This window comes from Brassica rapa, chromosome A05 (genome assembly GCF_000309985.2).
Source record: "Brassica rapa cultivar Chiifu-401-42 chromosome A05, CAAS_Brap_v3.01, whole genome shotgun sequence".
NCBI classification, from domain to species: domain Eukaryota; kingdom Viridiplantae; phylum Streptophyta; class Magnoliopsida; order Brassicales; family Brassicaceae; genus Brassica; species Brassica rapa.
The window spans coordinates 10,740,626-10,756,515 of record NC_024799.2 but is presented as its reverse complement, the minus strand read 5'-3'; the positions used below and the strand labels follow the sequence as shown (position 1 = coordinate 10,756,515).

The 15,890-nt window shown below is 34.4% G+C and overlaps 2 protein-coding genes across 6 annotated transcripts; both read left to right on the top strand.

Moving 5' to 3' along the window:
- Positions 1-5,185: 5,185 nt before the first annotated feature.
- On the top strand, positions 5,186-9,552 carry LOC103868504 (TSK-associating protein 1). Of its 5 annotated transcripts, XM_009146593.3 has the most exons (23): positions 5,186-5,422; positions 5,501-5,558; positions 5,636-5,677; positions 5,763-5,887; positions 5,979-6,048; positions 6,200-6,259; positions 6,343-6,390; positions 6,480-6,536; positions 6,622-6,669; positions 6,777-6,845; positions 6,929-6,976; positions 7,092-7,160; positions 7,233-7,280; positions 7,369-7,437; positions 7,515-7,562; positions 7,647-7,706; positions 7,791-7,838; positions 7,902-7,952; positions 8,041-8,088; positions 8,174-8,233; positions 8,306-8,353; positions 8,421-8,605; positions 8,679-9,552. In XM_009146593.3, exons 1-23 carry the CDS (start codon positions 5,333-5,335, stop codon positions 9,360-9,362), a joined length of 2,133 nt encoding a protein of 710 aa, XP_009144841.2. In that variant the 5' UTR covers positions 5,186-5,332; the 3' UTR covers positions 9,363-9,552. The 5 variants fall into 5 exon arrangements, with proteins under 5 accessions (XP_009144841.2, XP_033146861.1, XP_033146862.1 ...); XM_033290970.1 differs by having other exon boundaries at positions 7,791-7,952; XM_033290971.1 differs by lacking the exons at positions 6,622-6,669; positions 6,777-6,845 and having other exon boundaries at positions 7,791-7,952.
- A 1,284-nt stretch (positions 9,553-10,836) lies between these two features.
- Positions 10,837-14,129, top strand: LOC103868502. The gene is made up of 5 exons (XM_009146592.3): positions 10,837-11,018; positions 11,103-11,206; positions 11,522-12,518; positions 12,597-13,357; positions 13,658-14,129. The coding sequence occupies exons 3-5, from the start codon at positions 11,564-11,566 to the stop codon at positions 13,955-13,957; spliced, it is 2,016 nt and encodes a 671-aa protein (XP_009144840.1). The 5' UTR covers positions 10,837-11,018; positions 11,103-11,206; positions 11,522-11,563; the 3' UTR covers positions 13,958-14,129.
- Positions 14,130-15,890: the final 1,761 nt, after the last annotated feature.

Here is a 15,890-nt window from a genome sequence, read left to right as displayed (position 1 = left end):
ATATAAAATTAGCAGAAACAAAAAAATAATAATTATACTTGAATGTATTTGTAATCATTTATTTGTGATACTACTACATTCAATACAATAATAATCAAACAATAATCTAATATTGTTCGATCACAGTAAATAAAACCCAGTAATTACCAATAGTTTATAAGGTAACAATGATTTTACAAGTAAAAATAAATAGCCGCGTCGGCGCGCAGGTCAAACTCTAAACATGTATTTATTTAAAAAATCAAATAGATCAGATATGAACTTTATATATATATTTAAATAAAAATATTTGGAATGTAATTTAATAAAACTTAAAAGTATATCTAGATCTCTAATATTTACATTTTGTTGTTTAATATATCAAAATAAATTGAATAAAAGTTTGAAGAACGTGAAAACAAAATTTCTAATAATTAGGAAGCTAAACGTATTGAACATGATACACACATGTCAAAACTAAATAACATATTAATCTACAACATGAACACAAAAAAAAACAAGTTGATAGCATTAGAAGAAATTAGAATATATAAAAACATAAAATAAATACCCGTGCAGGCGCACGGGTCAAGCGCTAGTTTATATTATTATAAAGAACCGTTTGCTTTCTCCTCATTATACAACGTTGGATTCTACTTAAGAAAGTCATTAAACGGGGAGATGCCACGTGTTCAGCGCCTCTGAACATACAGTTTCATTTAGCGGTTGATTGTTTGTAGTTTTTGTTTTTTTGATTTTTGCTTTTGTAAAAACCATTTTTTATCCAATCAAGTTTTTAGCTTTTATTTTTTGTTTTTGTAAAAACCATTTCACTTGCCAGTCAAGTTTTTTTTAACAAATAGATTCCCTAAGATTTAGGAAAACTAGTTTTTCAAAATTTCAACCAATTTGTAAAGAAAAGTCAAAAACCAACTTTTGTGGGTTTTCAATACAAAAACGAATTTTGTTTATTTTTCTTATAAAATACTATATTTTAATTAATTAATAATTAAGTAAATAATATTTTCATAAAGATAAAATTCCCATACAATTTTTTTAATCATTTAACATTAGTGTAAAATTATTTATGTGTTTCATATATGTAAATAAATTTAGATAATTTTAGTATTAGTTGTAACCAATTACTTATTAATATCTATAAATAAATTATTGAATAATTTTATTATACATACAACATACTAAACAACAGCTAAAAATTATAAATTTAAAACATTTTATTAATACAATATATTTTATTAATTTGAAAAATAGCCATTCAAGTTCTAAAAAACGAAAAATATTTTATGTAATAAAATTTATAAATAGTTTCAAAATTTTAAAATATTTTAATTTTAATAATTTATAGATATTTTATTAATTATATTTAAGTATAACACTTAAAAATAAAATAATTTAAAACATGGTAATGTTTTTATTTTAAATAACAGCCATTATATTTGATAATTTTAATGGTATTTTTTAAAAAAATTATTATTTTAAAACAATGTATTTCTTATTTTATAAAAAACTAAGAATACAGCAAAACTATAATCTAAAAACCAAAAACCAAAAGCAGAAAATCAAAAACCAAAATCTAAAAGTTAAAAACCAAAAACCAAAATCTAAAACCAAAATCTAAAAACCAAAAACTAAAACCAGAAACTAATGAAAACAATCATCACCATAAGCGATCGTGGGCTTGTACCGTGTATTCATGTGCTTGGGCTCCGAATTTGTGAGATTTACCCGGCCCGCTTAAGTTGAAGTCGGCTCTAACCCTAATACTATTGAATCGAAAACAAGAAGTTTGACTCTCCTGATCGTGCGGTGACCAAGACGGTGACCTCTGCGCTTCTTTTCACGACCTGAAACGGTCTAATTAATAGCTTCGTCATAAATCCTATTCGTTCTCCGACGATGTGTGGATTTGGTATAAATATATGTGAGATTCCTCCCTTTGAACTCATCTTCTCTTCTTATCTCTTATATCTCATACTGAATAATTAGGGGGAGTAGTTTGGCTCCTTGCGGCGGTTGAGAGGACGTGATTCAGAAGGTGGTGGAGGAGGAGCATCACGTGGTGCGGTGGCAATCCGTGTTGTGGAGAAGCGAGGGATTGGTTTGAGGAGAGGGACACTACAAGAAAACAGCGTAATTCTGACGGACATTCTGACGGCAAATGAGATCCTTGGAATATTCCGAAGAATTTTCGAGGAAATTCCAAGAAAACCTAAATTTTGGGTTTCTTCGGAATTTTCTCGGAATATACCAATGAAATACCGAGAAAATCATATTCCTTGGAAAATACCGATGAATATCCGATGATATATTATAGCCGTTAGAGAGCCGTTGAGAGATTTTAAAAATTCCGAGGAAATTCCGAGGAAAGAGCCGTTGTCGTCGGGATTCCGTCAGAATTTCTTCGGTACTGTCGGTAGCATTTCATCTATAAATACCCGCACCCCCCCCCCCATTCTCTTCATTCACTCCATTTCTTCATCCTCTCACATACTATATTTACATACGAATTTGATTGAAAAAAGCATGTCTTCTTCAAATTATTATCGCTCTTAGATCAATCGGCCTCATTTGGATCCGAACACGAGATTTCTTACGGAAGAATTAATGTCTTCCTCATTTTTATTCTTCTTTGTTTATTTTGTTTGTCATCTCATTTCTTCTGTTTTTATTACTTTTCTGTCACAATTCGTTAAGCACAATCATGGACTTAATAAATTTCTTTTCATCACTTTTTGTGTTATTTATTAAGAAAAATGAACTGATGATTTTGTTGGAAAAAAACTTTCATATTTATAATGGAAGATTAATACAAAAAAATGAATGAAGGGATCTATTGAATGTGAAATTGTGTGAGAAGTAGAGAATATGTATTAATGCGAGCATGTTAATAAAGATGCATGAACCAAGTTAATTTCCATAACAGTGCCGGATTAAAAAAGTATATTCGCAAAAAACAATGGCTTCCTACTAACATTGATCGGAATCGTTTGTCACCGATAAAACCGTTGAATTTTTATTGACAGTTGACTGAATAGGAATTGTTGCACAGCGGCCACTTTTCCTAGGTTTTGTATACAATTTTTTGGAGAAGATGTATTTAAGCCGTAGTAGACACATAAAACCCATTAAACTTAAGAATAAATGAAACATTAAGTATTGATTGACCGTAACACGTGTCGCCACCATAAACTTCGACTTAATGACGTGGAATCTGATGTGGATGGCATAGGAATGAAGGAATCCCTTCTTTATATATATGGATAGATAGATTTCAGTAATAATATGAAAAAACTCTAAACCATAAGATCGTTAATTTAACTGGCAGAAATATGAAAATTTTAAAAAATAAAAATCTAAAAAGATAAAACACATAACACATTCTAGAATGGTTAAATCACGATAACAAACATTTCTTAAACGTATTTCAAGCTAGTTACTTTGAAATGGCAAAATTCACTTAAACAATATATATATATATATATATATATATTATTTTCCTTTAACATATAAAACCATTACTTAGGAGGAAAGGAGTTCATATTTAGAGGCATCTGAATTTTTTAAACACTGGTTAATTTTTAGAGTTAAGATACTTATTAATATATATATATATATATGTGTATAAAATTTTGTTTAAAATCAGTCGAGAAATATTTTGATTATTTATAGCCAGCATATATCTATAATATTTTTGGAAATTTATGTATGATGAGTAAAATTGTAATGAATTAATACTTTAGTAACACTAAATTTCAAATATAAAACTAATACTAGTTATATATTTTTCGAGAAAGCATAAAACTATATATTTATATACTAATTTATATTTAGATTATGAAACCGATAAGAATTCATCAATAAACTCTAGACACCTCTAAGAATTTAATCTACCAATAGTTTCTCCTAGTATGGACATCACATCAAATTTAATTCATTATAATGATGTCGCGACTAAAAGTAAAACCTAAGTTGATTATGAACTCACGTACACGGTGTCTCATTCATGTCCAAAGAACACACCAGTACAATTAGTAATGCATACACACAAATATGTATCACATCACATTTTCCAGGTTGAAATGATCCTCTACTGTAGGCCTGGGCGTTCGGGTTCGGGTTCGGGCCGGTTTCTTTCGGATCCGGATCCTTCGGATCATAAACATTTAGATCCAATAGGTATTTAGAAATTTTCGGTTCGGATCGGTTTTTCTCGGATCCAGGTCGATTCGGATCTATAATTAAAATACCCATAAAATACTCGTAATTTTTCGGATCCATATCGGGTCCAGATCGGGTTCGGGTTTTTAGGATTCTAAAAGGACATGACATATCTAACTCCATCAATTTTAGTCGATATTTGTCATATATATCTAAAATTTTACAAAATAACTTAAATGAAACTATTAATAATTAAAATAAAACATTTGTAAACTCTAAATTTTATATTTTAAGGCTTCATATTACTTAAAAAATGTTATAAAAAATAACAAATGTAGTTAACAAAAGATACTTCAACTAAAATAGAACACCAAAAATTATAGTTTTGGATATACATATTTTTAAATCGGGTACAAATCGGTTCTTATCGGGCCGGGTCTATTCAGATCGGTTCTTTTTGGGTCCGGATCTATTCAGATCGGTTCTTTTCAGTTCCGGTTCTTTCGGATAAAAGAAATTTAGACTCACAAAGTACTTTAAAATTTTTTTGTTTCATTCCGGATCGGATATTTTCGTCTCGGTTCGGGTTCGGATTTTCTGGTTCAGGTTAAAATGCCGAAGCCTAGTCTACCGGTATTAATTGTTCACTCTTGAATGCGAGGACACAGTAGGTATAATACTATAAAGTTATAACCATCACATAAAACCTGAACAAGGTGAAAAAATTATAAAGTAATTATAACTATCACGTTAAATGAAATAAAATGTAAATATTAAAAATGAATAAATTAAAAGTTCTAAGTTCAATCCTAGTAGGGTGAGTGTATAGATTCGTTTAGCTCTAGTGCGTTTGGATTATTTTATGCATCTGTTTAGATTTAGGGCTTATTTGCTAAATAACCAAAAAAATAAAGGAAATTAGATTTTTAGAGAGAGAAAATAGGAGAGAGTAGGTGTTTTTAGTTAGTTAATGAATTTTGGTTTTTGTTGTGTATAGTGAATGCAATTTCCCTTAGATTTACTACACACCACACACACCATATGAGTTCTCTAGAAGAGCCATGAGAAAGAAAAAAAATATGACACACGTTTGAGTTAGTTACAACTGTTTTGTATTAAAAAAACGTTTCCACTGCCCTTATGCTTTCTTCAAGCTAAAAGATTGCGACCTTTAATGAAAGTATCCGCCATGAGAATGAATTTTCTTGCTCTGGGTTTGTCTCTGTGTCTTGTTCTTTCGAGCTTCCATGACGTTTCTTGTCAGGTAACACACAAACCATGTACCTTTTTTTTCTGCTTCTTTCAACCCTGAAGAAAAATGATTCATTTGGTGTGTTCTTAGGATGATGGTGGTGCTAGTAGGCTGAGTCATTTGGATCTAATTGAACGTGAATACCAAGGTAAAGATAATACCTAGAATCATCAAGATTCTCCCTCTATTTTTTTTTTCTTGGACTGATTTGTTTTTGAATTGCAGATAGTGTCAATGCTCTTCAAGGCAAGGAAGATAAAGATCAGTGTAAACTTTGTCTCTCTCTGCCTCTTTATTGTTCTTTTCTCACTTCTGTTTTCTTCAGCTTCTGTGTTTTTTTTTGTGTCTACAGCTTCAGATATAGTGACTGAGAACCAGAAGAACACTACAGTGACTGATCAGAACACTATTTCTCTGTCTCTGTCTGATGAATCTGAGGGCACTACTTTCAGTGATTCAGCTGATAACTCAAACCAGGTTGGGATTCAGATTTAAAGATGAATCTGCCTAAGAGATTTCTGCAATTCATTATAGAACTAAGGGGCGCTTTGTCTTCTTTTGTTTTTAGGTTGGAGCTGTTAGTGATGAAAGTGTTCAACGTTCGAGTCTCTTAGATCAAATAGAACTTGAATTTGAAGGTATGTTAAGATCTTAATCTCTCTATTTCTCATAGTGATGGTGTTATAGGAAGAAAAGGCCTTCTAAAGATAGAAAGTCAAACCTTTGTTAAGTCCATAACTAATTAGAAGTTGGTGTTTAGTAAAGTGATTGTTTCTTGATTAATTGCAGCCCATCTCAATGGTCTGAACCAAGCTGGATCTGATGGTGCCAAGGACAGTGAAGAATTATGTATGAACAGCTTTTCTCTCTTACACTTTTCTTCATGAGTTGTGTCTTTTGCTGAGGTGGTTGTTACCTGCCTCTTGTTTCAGCTGCTGAGAGACAGAAGATGTTGGAAGAAATCGAACGAGAGTTTGAAGGTATCTCATAGATTCAATCCATATGGTTATAGTTAGTTTATACAAACCTCACTAATAAAACTGTCTTCTTTTGCTTTTCTTACTTTCAGCTGCTTCAACTAGTTTGAAACAAGTAAAGACTGATGAAGGAAATGATGAAGAACAATGTAAAGAACTCTTCCTCTCTTACTTTGTATTTGTGATTCAGTTTTATCCTTCATTGATGCAGCAGCATCTGTGTCCTTGTTACAGCTGCAAAGAGACAAAGTTTGCTGGATGAGATCGAACGCGAATTTGAAGGTATATTCTTAACATACCCTTTGAAACCTGTCTAAGAATAATTCCTCTATTTTGGAATGTTTAATCTAAAAGATTGTTTTGTCTTCTATTTAACTTCCTATTTGTAGCCGCTACAAAGGATCTTGAACAACTAAAGGTTAATGACTTCACTGGGGACAAAGATAATGAAGAACAATGTATAAAACCTCTTCCCTCTCAAATTTCTCTGATCCTTTGTCTTTTCTTTAGTAGTTTGTAAATGGTTTTGTCTTTGTTACAGCTGCAAAGAGAAAAAGTATGCTTGAAGAGATCGAACGCGAGTTTGAAGGTTTCTTCAGACACCATTACTATTTGTTCCTTAAGTTTCATTGTGAACAAAATGTGGGTAATGATAAACAAAAAGAGTTTACTTATGCATTTCTGTTTGATTTTCCTACTTTCAGCCGCTATTGAAGGCCTTGAAGAACTCAAAGTTTCTGATTCTACCGGAAGCAATGATGATGAAGAACAATGTAAAGTCTCATGAGCTATTTATGTTTACTCAGATACATTGTCTCTAAAGCTGCTTCTACTTCTTGTTACAGCTGCAAAGAGACTAAGTATGCTTGAGGAGATAGAACGCGAATTCGAAGGTACTAACTGCCTTAAACAGGTTTTATCTATCACTAAGAAAGTTGTATGTTACTTAAGTATATGTTTATGTGTTCTGTTTTCTCATAGCTGCTACAAAAGGTCTTGGACAACTCAAGGCTAATGATTCAACCGGGGACAAAACTGAAGAAGAACAAGGTATATACTCCCCTCTTCTTTATTTGTACCCTTTTGCTGTATATGGTTTTCTTGATCTTCATCTTGATGTTAAACAGATGCAAAGAGACAGAGTATATTAGAAGAGATCGAACGCGATTTCCAAGGTATCTTACACATAACATTTACTAGTTTTAACTAAGTTCATATCACATCTCTGAGTGTAATCTGAGAGTCTTGTCTCTTGACAGCTGCTACAGAGAGCCTTAAGCAACTTCAAGTTGAAAGCTCCAGTGAAGACACAGAACAAAGTAAACACACTCTTCTTCCCTTCTGATCTGCTTCTCTTTCCCCCTAGGGTTAATCTCAGACAAGTTTTGATGTATTTGTTACAGCTGCAAAGAGACAAAGTATGCTTGAAGAAATTGAACGTGAATTTGAAGGTATCTTACTATCAATAGAACCAAACATGGTGAATAATATTCTAACAATGGGTCTACTTGCAGCTGCTACACGTGATCTTAAACAACAAAATGAGTTCACTGATGATGATCAATGTAAATACTTACTTTTTCCTGTGTGTTGTCGACTCTTTCTTTCCTAATATATTCACTGACTTATGATTCTTTTGTGTCTTTGTCACAGCTGCAAAGAGGAAGAGTATGCTTGAAGAGATGGAACGTGAGTTTGAAGGTATCCTCAACATATCATTATCTGTCTAATGTAAGCTCATATGCTTCAGAGGAAATCTTGAACCTGTTCAATATTCTACTTGCAGATGCTATTCAAGGTCTTCAACAGATAAAATCTGATGATTCCATAAACAATGAAGAACAATGTAAAACTCTCTTCTCTTTTACAACCTTCTCATGCAAACATTCAAACCCTAATCTATAGATGCTTGTTACAGCTGCTAAGAGAAAGTTAATGTTGGAAGAGATCGAACGCGAATTTGAAGGTAACTTCAAGATTACACTAAGCAGTTAATATAATTTTACAATGTCTCATTCCACCTTGTTGTGCAGAAGCTCAGAGTGTAATGAAACAGAGGGGTTCCATTACACCAGAGTTTCTTGGACTAGGACAGTCAGGTGTCTGTGGCTGTTTCAATCAAGACAATTCTGGTTTAAAGCAAGATGAAGTGGCATCAATCTCTATATCAACACAGTATAGCATAGAAGAGATCCTCTCAGAAGAATCTGAACTCCAGGTTTTGTTTTTGACCTTTTCTTGAGCAGCAAGAAACAAATCACAACCTAATTTCAAAACCCTAATTTATGCAGGGAACAGAGACTTCTTCTAGTCTCACTAAGTCTTTGACTCAACTAGTTGAGAATCACAGGAAAGAAAAGGAATCTCATAATGTTCTCACTTCATCCAGAAGTGAATCAGCAGCCACATCAGAGACTGTAGAGAGCCTTAGAGCTAAACTGAAAGAGCTTCGTGGCTTAACCGCTCGTCAGCTCGTGACACGTCAAGACTTTGATAAGATTCTCGTCATGGCTGCAACTTTCGAAGAGCTAAGCTCAGCTCCGATCAGTTACATTTCTAGGTTAGCTAAGTACAGAAACGTCATCACAGAAGGACTTGAAGCTTCTGAGCGTGTCAACATCGCAAAGGCACGAGCTACAATGCTCAAAGAGACTGCCACTGAGAAGCAAACCTTCGTGGACGCTAACTTCGAGGAGGCTAAAAGGCTTGCTCAGAGAGGAGACGCTTTGTACGTTAGAATCTTTGCGATCAAGAAACTGTTGAAGAAGCTTGAAACAGAGAGAGAAGCTGTTGACGTGAAGTTTAAGGAGGTTGTGAAAGGTCTCTCTCATCTTCTTGTTGATGCTTCAGAGGCTTACGAGGAGTATCATGGAGCTGTGAGGAAGGCGAAAGAGGAGCAAGCGGCTGAGGAGTTTGCGAGAGAGGCAATGGAGAGTGCACAGATCATATGGGTTAAGTTTCTTAGTTCTCTTTAGGGAGGAGCTGAGATTCTTGGTTGTGTTTAGAGCCAATGTGGAGGTCTTGTTTGGTCTTGTTTTGTATTTTATGTTGATGTTTTGTTTCAGACTTTGTGTGTTGGTTATATCAGGAGAGAGAGAGATTGGAGATAGACACTAAAATAAATAATGTTTTTTCAGATTTCAAATAAAATAAAGATTTCAATAATTCATATGTCAATTAGATCATGATATAGATGTCTAATTCAAACTCCTTTTCCTAACAGGATCGGAGATAGAGGGAAAAAATAAATAATGTTTTAATATTTCTAATAAAATAACTTTAAAAAAGGGCAAATCTCCAAAATAGCACATTTCTAAGTTTATATCACAAAAATAGCACTCAAAAACTAAAATAACCAAAATAACATTTTATCTTTTGAAAAATTTAAATTTTTTTTATTTTTCAAAATTTGAAATCTTATCCCCAAAACCTCACTTCTCAACTCTAAACCCTAAAACCTAAACTCTAAACCCTAAACCCTAAATTTAAACCCTAAACCCCACCCCTTGAGTGCTATTTTTGTGACTTTTGGCCTTGAGTGCTAGTTTGGAAACAAAAACTTGATTTAGTGATATTTTGGTCTTTTTCTCTTTAAAAAATTCAAAAATAAATTAGATCCTGATATGTAAATTAGATCATGATATATTATGTCTAGTTCAAACTCCTTTTTCTAACAGGATGCGAGATAGAGAGAAAAACACATAATGTTTTATGATTTCTAACTAATAAAATAACTTTTAAAATTTTCAAAAATAAACTAGATCCTGATATATAACTTAAATTCATACTCCTTTTTGGGATATGGTGGTGATAGAGACGAAAACAAGTAATGTTTTTTTTTTCAGATTTCTAATAAAATAAGTTTTCAAGAATCCATAAACAAATTAGATTCTGATATATATTTCCAATTCATACTCCTTTTTGGAATATTCATACCCCAAAATAATTCCAAGAACCCTAATCAAAGTTGATAATTATTATTGATTATATTCTAAGATATTTTATCATCAAGAATTATATATATATATTTTTAAATTATATATGAAAGCATAAGAACTCATGAGAGCATTGATAAAAACCTCTTATTAAAATATTTATAATATAATATTAATATTACAGTAAAAATTAAAATATACATATTAAATCAATGATAAAAAAAGTTTTTATATAATTTAAAAATATATATCTCAAAAAAGACATTTATCTTTTTTCTTCAATAATATCTTTCGTATTTATTACATTATGTTAATTTTAAAAATTCATTGATAAGGTTGTCCTGAAAATTATAGGAGAAGTTTCTAACCACATGTAAATTATTAGTGTAGTTATTTTAAGAAACCTAGAAATTAATTACCTACATTAGTCGTATTTAAATAATAATAATAATTTATCAAAAGAGGAATTCTTTTTTTATTTATTTTTTTATCAAAAGAGAAATTCCTTTTAAATATCCAACCAATCCCGATAGTTATTTTAAAAGATAATTAAGGAGATAAAGGTAAGTAATTAAAAAGGAAACAAGTGGCTAATCCTCAGGAAACAAATTAGAAGAAGAAGAAGAAGCAGACACTCCTCCGCACTCTCTGCGATAAATCTCTCATCTCCGAAGAAGAAGAAGACTAGTAGAAAAGGTAAGAAGCTTCTCGTTTCTCATCTCTTTCCACTTCGTCTTCACTATTCTTCCGATCATTGACTTTCGTGTTTATAAATCACAGATTGCTGCTGCCAAATTCGCGTCAATTAGCTGCCTTCTTCTCGCTGTTCCTACTTCGGAAGCTCATACATTAGCGTATCGGCGGGGATTCATACTCAGCTTCTGGTAAGTTTTAACTGACCGATCGCAATTATCTGAGTTATGAGTTTTCTCCAGATTTGGTTTTGAGATACCTAAATGCAGCTCAAGGGAGTGATTATATCTGAGAATTGTCAATAGATATACGCTCTTCTAGTATCAGAGAGTTTGATGATCTTGATTTAGAAGAGAGCTTACTATATATAGCATGTCAATCTTTGCTACAAATCGTATTATATATCTACAGAGATGATGATCACAACCAACTCTTGTATAAATATGATATGATCAATTGAATAATATAATTATCAGTTACTGATTGCATCATGTCTTTTTTTCCAGGTTGCTGTGTTGAGGCTATTGGATTTGATTTTGTTTTTGTGTATGGAAGAGGTTCGGTTGTCGCCGCTGAGGCAGATAAGCGTTAAGTCTTCACTCTCTGGGAGGTCTACTCCAAGGGGTTCACCTAGAGTGCATTCTTCTGGTAGGACTCCTCGTAGAGGTGGTGGAGGAGGAGGAGGAGGTGCGGTTCAGTGGTTTCGTAGTAGCCGCCTCGTTTACTGGCTGCTTTTGATTACTCTTTGGACCTATCTTGGGTTCTATGTTCAGTCTGGGTGGGCACATGATAACGAAAACAAAGTTGAGTTTTTACGGTTTGGAGGCAAGCTGAGAAAGGATGTTGTACATGTGGATGTGGCGAAGAGCAAAGGGATGGGTTCCGTTGCTAATGACACTTCTGATGCTTTGGTGAGTGTTACTACCGGTAAAGATGATGCTGGCGTTAATAAGAGGACGGATGTTAGTCTGAGCAAGAAAGATGACGTGGCTTCTCGCCGGAGCTTGAGTTCCAGGCGGAAGACCAGAAAAGCTAGCCGGACTTCACGTGGTAAGCAGAAGGTGACTAAAGCGGTTGAGAGTAAGGCTTTGGAGGATGAGCAAGACCCGCAACTCCCAATGACGAATGCTACTTACGGCAACCTTCTTGGTCCGTTCGGGTCACTAGAGGATAAAGTTCTCGAGTGGAGCCCGCATAGACGGTCCGGGACTTGCGACAGGAAGTCAGATTTTAAACGCCTTGTTTGGTCGAGGAGATTCGTTTTGGTTTTTCACGAGCTCTCGATGACTGGCGCTCCTATTTCGATGATGGAGCTGGCTTCGGAGCTTTTGAGCTGCGGTGCAACAGTCAGTGCAGTTGTTCTCAGCAGGAGAGGTGGGTTGATGCAAGAGCTCACTAGGAGAAGGATCAAAGTGGTTGAAGACAAAGGAGAACTCAGCTTCAAGACTGCCATGAAAGCAGATTTGATCATCGCAGGGTCAGCAGTATGTACATCATGGATAGGTAATAAGGATTCATTATCCCTTAATTAACAATCAAAGCAAAGCAGATCTTTATTAACTGTTGTTCATTTTCTTTCAGATCAATACATGAATCATCATCCAGCTGGTGGAAGTCAAATAGCTTGGTGGATAATGGAGAACCGAAGAGAATACTTTGACCGAGCTAAACCGGTGCTTGACCGAGTGAAGATGCTAATTTTTCTATCGGAATCACAGAGCAAACAGTGGTTAACATGGTGCGAAGAGGAGCATATAAGGGTTAGATCACAACCAGTGATCGTTCCTCTATCTGTTAACGATGAGCTGGCCTTTGTAGCTGGGATACCTTCCTCACTCAACACACCAACACTATCCCCAGAGAAAATGAGGGAGAAGAGACAAACACTACGCGAGTCAGTCAGAACGGAGTTAGGATTAACAGATGCAGATATGCTCGTGATGTCTCTTAGCAGCATAAACCCAGGAAAGGGACAACTTCTTCTCCTCGAATCTGTTACCTTAGCACTTTCTGAGAGAGAACAAGAAGCTCAAAGGAATCACAAGGGCACCGTAAGGAAAGAGAAGGTTAACCCCTCTAAGAAACATCGTCTAAGAGGCTCATCTCGACAGGTGCAAAGTGTTCCTCTCACGCTTGGTAATGCAGCAGGAAGACAGAAACAAGAGCTTAAATTACTTTTGGGATCAGTGGGTTCAAAGAGCAACAAAGTTGAATACGTTAAAGAGATGTTAAGCTTCTTATCTAGCAACGGAAACTTATCTAAGTCAGTTATTTGGACTCCAGCAACCACTCGTGTTGCTTCATTATACTCTGCAGCAGATGTCTACGTCACAAACTCCCAGGTAATATAATCCTCCTCAGACCTCTAAAACATTATTCTTTTGCATTATCCGGTTTATGATTTGATTTTGGTTTAGATTTTCTGGTTTTAGTTTTATCGAGTTTATGGAAATTGAAACCAAATAATGTAATCCGGTTTGGTTTCAGTTTGTTTTTGGATTAAGCATATCGGTTTTGATTTCAGATTGATTTTGGTTTACTGACAAATTCATGTTTGGTTTAGGATTAAGCTTTTCGGTTTGGATATTATCTTTACTTATATAAGGTTTATTTTGACCACCTATTGCATGTCTTTTGTTCAGGGAGTTGGTGAAACATTTGGGAGAGTGACAATCGAAGCAATGGCGTATGGACTTGCAGTGGTGGGCACAGATGCAGGAGGAACAAAAGAGATTGTGGAACATAACGTGACCGGTCTACTTCACCCAATGGGACGATTAGGCAACAAAGATTTGGCTCACAGTCTCTTGTTTCTACTTAGAAACAAAGATGCAAGGCTACAAATGGGGATCCAAGGACGGAAGAAGGTTGAGAAGATGTACATGAAGCAACATATGTACAAGCGATTCGTCGACGTACTTGTCAAATGCATGCGACCATAAACACAACTTTGTATCTTATATCACATCCCATTGATTCTTTTACCAACTTGAATTTTTAGGTGTTTAATTTTACGAGGTTCTGAATTAAATTCTCTAATTAGATTTCATGTCTCTTATAATTATTCCATTCACTGATTTTCGAATTGTTATAATAGTGATGTTTATATGGTCATGAAACAATTACCTAAGATCCTGAGAGACGATAAAAGCTCTGCAACTACCAACGATTTTGGTACTGTTCTGCAACATTTTCCCTCCTCGAGCAACCGATACACCCTTCTTCGTCCGATGATCATCCTTTGCTATCCAATAATGATCTGAGTATTCACCATAGAAATATAAATGGAGGTAGAGAGAAAACAACAGTAAATTATATTAATAATGAGAAAACGGTCATTTAAATTCCAAACTTTCACAGATTAGCCAAAATAAATACAGACTTTTTGTTGATCCAAATAAATCACAAATTAATGTTGACTTAGCCATAAAAGATACATGTTTGGTCAACTATTTTTGTCGTCAAATTTCCGTTTATTGTTCACGGAAGCTTGTACGGTATCGTTTTTAGAACATAACAAAGTTAAAAAAAATCCTCAAATCGACCCTTAGAACCCTAAGCCCCAATTCAATTTCACTCTTGTTCTCTTCCTGTGCAACCCGATTTTGTATCTTTTTGTCTTCTCTGCGACTTGATTTCATCTCTTCTCTTCTTATTACAGGCTAAAATCATGTGAAAGAGAAGAGTTTGATTCCGTTAGAAAAACGAGATTTTGGAAAGAGAGATTTGCCATCGAAGTGTGTGTTGTGGGTAGCTTGTGAGTTTCATGGCCTGCTCTCCTTTCCCTTGTGATTTTAGTTTTAGCTTTTCGACATTGCTCTTCAGTAACAGTCAAGTTGTAGGTTCTCTTGATCTCTTCACAAATTTCCTTAGCTGTGAGCTTAGGATTCAACCTTAATCTTTCCGTAAACAGCAGCGCAATTGATGAAGTCTTCAACATCTTTGAGGAACCAGAACGTACACAAGCATGTTCATTTACATAAACCATTATTTTCAGTTTATGTTTCCTCCTCTCATACGAGCAATACACTCTCCAAGGGCAATCATACTCAGTGTCAGAACAAACAGCACCAAGCTTCATTTGTGTTGTTATGTAGAGCTTAATATCATATCTTGTTTTCAGAGAATACCTAAGAAGAGCTTGTTTGAACTCAGATGCAGATGAAAACGTCTTTCCCAAGAATAAAACCTCATCAGCTGATGCTGCATCCTCACGAGCTTCCCGTCGCGCATCTTCTTCCTCATCATCAGATGATATAGGATCAGGTATATTAGCCTCTGTCCAGCAATCCTCTTCTCCACTGTCATCATTATCTTCTCCATCATTCTTTGCAACATCTCCAAAGTGTGATGATAAAACCTCACAAACTTCTTCATCAATTCTGACATCTTCTTCTTCTTCAACCTCGTTCGTTTCTTCTTCGAGTTTATCAGCAGGATCATCAGCAATAGCCTCACAATCATCACCAGGTATGAGTTCACGCTCATCTCCGTCAATTGCACTCGGCCCTGTTTCATCACCTTCAAAAACCAGTGGAGTTTCACGTTCTCTACCTCTGCCTCGGCGTATAGGAAACTTTTGGGGTCTCATCATATAAAGAAGAAAATATTTGTGGTTTTACATTCAAGGAGAAGATGAAATCAGTTCGTAAAGAAAAAACGAATTGGCCTCCACGTTAGGGTTATAAGAGTTTCAATTTAGTGATTTTGTAAGATTCTGTTCTATTTTTAAAATGACGACATAAGAATAGCGGTGAACAGTAGACAGAAATTTAACGACAGAAACAGTTGACCGAAAGTATATCTTATATGGTTAGGTCAAAAGAAGTTTGTGATTTATTTGGATTAAAGGAAAGTTTGTACTTTTTTTGGCCA